The sequence below is a fragment of the Orycteropus afer genome, unplaced genomic scaffold (genome assembly GCF_000298275.1).
Source record: "Orycteropus afer afer isolate SDZICR_OR568_19922 unplaced genomic scaffold, OryAfe1.0 scaffold00574, whole genome shotgun sequence".
Taxonomy (NCBI): domain Eukaryota; kingdom Metazoa; phylum Chordata; class Mammalia; order Tubulidentata; family Orycteropodidae; genus Orycteropus; species Orycteropus afer.
Window position 1 is genome coordinate 923,520 of NW_006922161.1, and position 5,061 is coordinate 928,580.

The 5,061-nt window shown below is 55.4% G+C and overlaps 1 protein-coding gene across 1 annotated transcript in view; it reads left to right on the forward strand.

The window, feature by feature from the left end:
* Nucleotides 1-3,823: 3,823 nt before the first annotated feature.
* The window catches only part of PARP10 (poly(ADP-ribose) polymerase family member 10), a 9,364-nt gene continuing 8,126 nt past the window's right edge, over nucleotides 3,824-5,061 (forward strand). The window contains exons 1-4 of the mRNA XM_007956118.1: nucleotides 3,824-3,989; nucleotides 4,069-4,323; nucleotides 4,399-4,635; nucleotides 4,710-4,909. Of these exons, the coding sequence (XP_007954309.1) occupies nucleotides 3,824-3,989; nucleotides 4,069-4,323; nucleotides 4,399-4,635; nucleotides 4,710-4,909 (858 nt within the window). The remainder of the gene's footprint in view (nucleotides 3,990-4,068; nucleotides 4,324-4,398; nucleotides 4,636-4,709; nucleotides 4,910-5,061) is intronic.

Below are 5,061 nucleotides of genomic sequence, written 5' to 3' on the forward strand. Positions count from 1 at the left end.
GGTGGAGGGTCGACGAAAGAGGGGGAGGCCTTCAACGAGATGGATTGACACAGTGGCTGCAATGATGGGCTCAGGTATAGCAGGGATCGTGGAGCTGGCGCGGGATCAGCAGTGTTTCGTTCTGCTGTGCATGGGGTCGCTATGAGTCGGAAACGACTCGACAGCACCTAACAACAGCAACAGCACACTACTTCCTAGTATCCTGATACTATCCTTTTTATTTGTTAGTTTGACTTCTTCCTTACCAATTTGGATGCCTTTGATTTCCCTTTCCTGCCTTGGCTAAGACTTCCAATACAATGCTGAACAGAAGTGATAGAGGGCATCCTTGTCTAGTTCCTGTTGTGACGTCACCCATTGCATTTCTTTTTTGTGTTATTTACATCTTCTCCTCTTTTTCTTTGTTAAGTTTGCCAGTGGTTTGTCTATATTTTTTTTTTTTTGGGAGAGTTGTCTATTTTATTAATCTTTTCAAAGAACCAACTTCTAGCCTTGTTAATGTTTCTATTGTCTCTTTTCAGTTTCATTTATTTCTGATTGAATCTTTATTTCTCTTATTCTGGTGACTGTAGCCTTTTTTTGTGTGTGCTCTAATTGTTGGAGATGTTGGGTTAAGGTGTTGATTTTGGCTCTTTAGTCTTTTTTGATGTGTGCATTTATTGCTATAAATTGTTCTCTGATCACTGCTTTTGCTGTGTCCCAAAGATTTTGGTATGTTGTGTTTTCATTCTCTTTTGATTCAAGAAATGTTTTAACTTCATTTTTTATTTCTTCAATTACCCAGTCTTTTGAGGATAGTGTTATTCAGTTTCCATGTATTTGCTCTTTTTCTGTTGGTCTTCTTAGTGTTGATTTCTAGTTTTATAGTATTTGTGATCTGAGAAGATGCTTTGCAGTATTTCAGTGTTTTTAAATTTATTGAAGCTTGCTTTGTGGCCTAACATATGGTTGATCCTAGAGAATGTTCCATGTGTGCTGGAAAAGAATGTATATTGTTCTGTGATTGGGTGTAGTGCTCTGTAGATGTCTACGAGGCCAAGTTGGTGGGTTGTATTGTTTAGTTGTTCTGCATCTTTGTTGAGTTTCTTTCTAGTTCTTTAATTGAAAGTGGTGTGTTACAGTCTCCTACTGTTATTATGGAGTCATTTATTTGTCTTTTCAATTCTGTAAAGTTCTGATTTATGTGATGGACTTTGGCTTTTACTCTGAGTTACATGGGGTTTGAGTGGAGCGCTCGGCCCCTAGAGAGAGGGGGTGCAGAGTGCTTGGGCTGAAGGGTGAAGGGAAGTGGGAACATGGGGACCGTGACAGTGATGGGGGACAAGGATGGTGGCAGGGAATGTATTCAGAGATGTGGTCCTGGGCGTGAGGACTGGTGCCACACAGCCCCTCTGTGCAGTATGCATAACCCCACAGCGCTCCTGCTGGGATTAGCCATGTTTTTTTATTTTTTAAATTTTTATCATGATTTGGGTGAAAGTTTACAGAACAAATTCATTTTCTGTACAACAGGTCATACACATTTTGTTTCATGACATTGACTGCAGTTTCCCACAATGTAACATCTCTCTCCAGGTTTCCTCCCTGAGTTATCTTTTCCTTGTGTCCTTCCCTCCCATGATGAATCACCTTTTCCTTGTGTCCTTCCCTCCCAAGCAATCCTGCCGTCCCCCTCCCCCACCTGTCTCCCTATGCAAATACCGCCCTTCTGTTCTCCGTGATTGATCCATTGCTCCAGGGAGTGTATCTACCTGATGTAAATGTTAACCTCATACCAAAAACAAAAAAACAGACTCACTGCTGTTGAGTTGGATCTGACTCACAGTGACTTCTCCTTGGGTTTCTAAGGCAGTATCTCTACAGAAGTGCAGAAGTAGATTGCCTAGTCTTCCTTCTGAGGAAGGAAGGCTGGTGGGTTTGAAACTCCAGCCTTCTGGTTAGCAGTCAAATGCCTTAGGTACTATGCCACCAGAGTTCCAAATGTTCACCCCATATGCCTGTCTATTGTTTGGCTGGAAGCCACAGGAGTGAGTTCAATTCCACACCTGAAGGGCAGCTAGGGGCCATAGTCTCAGTGGTCTCATGGGGCTCTATTAGACTAGCAAACCTGATCTTGTTTTTTTTTTTTTCATGATTTTGAGTTTTGTTTCACATTGTTCTCCCTCTCTATCCAGGATCTCCTACAGAGATCCCCCTCTGAGTGGTTGATGGTGGTAGTTCTTCTGGTCTCATAGTCATATAGGCTGAGGATCACATGATGTACCAGTTCCTTGGACTAATCATTTCCATGAATCTTTGGTTTTCTTCATTTTTCTTTGCTCCGAATGAGGAGAGACCCATTGTTGCATCTAGATGGCCGCTTGCCAGCTTTTAAGATCCCAGTCGCTGCTTGACAAAGTAGGATGTGGAACAATGTTTTCGTGTAGTAGGTTATGCCAATTGAGCTTGATGTCCCCTGTGACCACAGTCCCGAGCCCACAGGTTCAACTACTTGCTCCTTCTGGGTAGCTGGCTGTGGTCAAGAAGTGACGAACTTGTCCCTTGTCAGCTCTACTATATACCTGGGAATCTTACAGAACATACAGGTACACTTGCAGAAATATTGTCTGCTAACCCTAGATGTGGTCATGGGCACACTGCCCCCTGGTTAGACATACTTGATCATTCAGCCTGTCCACCCATGTGTCCACCCGTATGTCAGTTTGCCGTCACTGACAACACTGTACTATACATACAATTAGCTGTGATGGTGATGATGAAGGCAATGGTGGCAGTGGGGCAACTGGGCAGGTCCAGGGGCAGGGTGCCTGGGGCACAGTCCAGCTTTTTTAGGTCAAAGGCTGGGAAGATGCACATTCTGCCCTCCTGAGGTGGGAGGGCCCCGAGCTGTCTATGTACAAGGGGGTACCATGGAGGCCCTGGGTCCCTGAGTTGGGGCAGTGACTTGGAAGGCCCTTGGGTGGCTTTAGAGGGGTGATTGGTCATTTCTGGGAGATGCAAAGAAGTGCAGCAGGAGCTGAGAAGTATTGGAGGCCACCTTCTTCCTATTCAGGGCTCTGAGGGATTGGGGGCAGCCAGCCTCCTTTCCCTTTCCCCTCCCCTGTTGGTGGACAGACAAGGTCTTTTCTGGCCAAAGAGCTGGCAGTAAGGTGTGGTGAGTGCAGTGGGTGCTGTACGGTGTGATGCGTGGGTGGGTGCGGTGGGTTCAGTGCAGTGGGTGCGAGCGGTGGGTGAGGGGCAGTGGGTGCGGTGGGTGCGGTGCGGTGCAGTGGGTTCAGTGCAGTGGGTGCGAGCGGTGGGTGAGGGGCAGTGGGTGCAGTGGGTGAGAGCGGTGGGTGCGGTGGGTGCGAGCGGTGGGTGCGGTGGGTGCGAGCGGTGGGTGCGATGCGGTGGATTCAGCTCAGTGGGTGCAGTGCAGTGGGTGAGGGGCAGTGGGTGCAGTGGGTGCAAGCGGTGGGTGAGGGGCAGTGGGTGCAGTGGGTGCGAGCGGTGGGTGCAGTGGGTGCGAGAGTGGTGCGTGGCCGGTTTTGCGAGGAGGCGCCGCAGGCCACGTCGCGGAAGCACCTGAGCCGCAGGCCCCAGACCCGACCACGCCCGGCCTCTCTGGCCCGGCCCCTCCACCAGTCCCTCGGACAGTTTCACTTTTGCTTCTCGGGGAAGCCAGCCCTCCAGCGAGGGCGGCCCAGGGCAGACGGGGGAAGCGGGCTGAAGGCGGGGACAGGGCGCAGGGCGGCGGGTGTATGCAAGTGTGGGGTGCGGGCTCTCCCGGGTCGGGGGCGCGTGGGGTGCGGGCGGCCGCCGCGGGCCGTGGGCCCAGGGCGCAATGGCGGAGGCGACCGCGGCGGTGGAGCTGCGGGGGCTGCCCCCCGACTTCTCGGAGGAGCTGCTGATGCTGTACTTCGAGAACCGGCGGCGCTCCGGGGGCGGCCCGGTGGCGAGCTGGCAGAGACTGGGCCGCGGGGGCGTCCTCACCTTTCGGGAGCCCGCAGGTGAGGGCCTGGGGGAAGGGGTGGCTGGGGCCCCCGGGACCCAGCCTGCGGGGCTGAGCCGCGCCGCCCCTGCCCGCAGACGCCGCGAGGGTCCTGGCGCGGGAGGAGCATGTGCTGGGCCCGGTGCGGCTGAGCGCGCGGCCGGCTCCTCCCCGGGCCCCCTCGCGCGTGCTGCTGCAGGGGCTGCCGGCGCTCACCGCGTCCGGGCGCCTGGAGCTGCACGTGCAGGGCCTGCTGCGAGCCGCCGGGCTTCCGGAGCAACCGTGCCGTGCGCTGGCCAGCCCGCGGCCGGACCGAGCGCTGGTGCAGCTGCCGGAGCCGCTGTCCGAGACAGGTGAGAGCCGGGCCTCGTGGGGACGGGCGGGGCGGCGCGCGGAAGGAGCCTAGCTGAGCCAAGCCCTTCCCACAGAGGTCGGGGTCCTGGAAGAGCAAGCGCGCTCGCTGGACCTGGACGGTGCTGCGGTGACCCTGGCCCGGGTGCCCCAGGCCCGAGCGGTGCGGGTGGTGGGGGACGCGCCGCCCCCAGACCTGCTGCTGCTCCAGCTGTACCTGGAGAACGAGCCGCGCAGTGGCGGAGGTCCCCTGGAGGGCCTGCGCGTCCTGCCTGGGGCCCTGGGCATCGTCGTCCGTTTCCAGCAGTGGCAGGGTGAGTGGGGCTGCCTGTCGCCGTGGACCCCCGCCTCTGCACAGCCCCGACAGTTCATCCCTCCCTTTTTCCAGCCGCAGAGCGGGTGCTGCAGCGCGACCACTGGCTGCAGAACCTTGAGCTGAGCCTTGTCCCCCACTATGACGTTCTGGAGCCTGGAGAGCTTGCTGAGGACACCCATGGACTGGACTGCCTGGCCGGGCAACGGGAGGCCACAGAGCGCACACTCCCGGAGGCCGGCCGGCCAGCAGAAGCTCTGGACGGCACCGAGACTGTAACAGAAACAGACCCTGTGCAGGCGCCGGGACAGGAGGGACCTGTGAGCCTGGGGCCTGAGGGGCCACCGGGGCAGGAGGGGCCCATGAGCCTGAGACCTGAGGGGCCACCGGGGCAGGAGGGGCCCATGAGCCTGAGACCTGAGGGGCC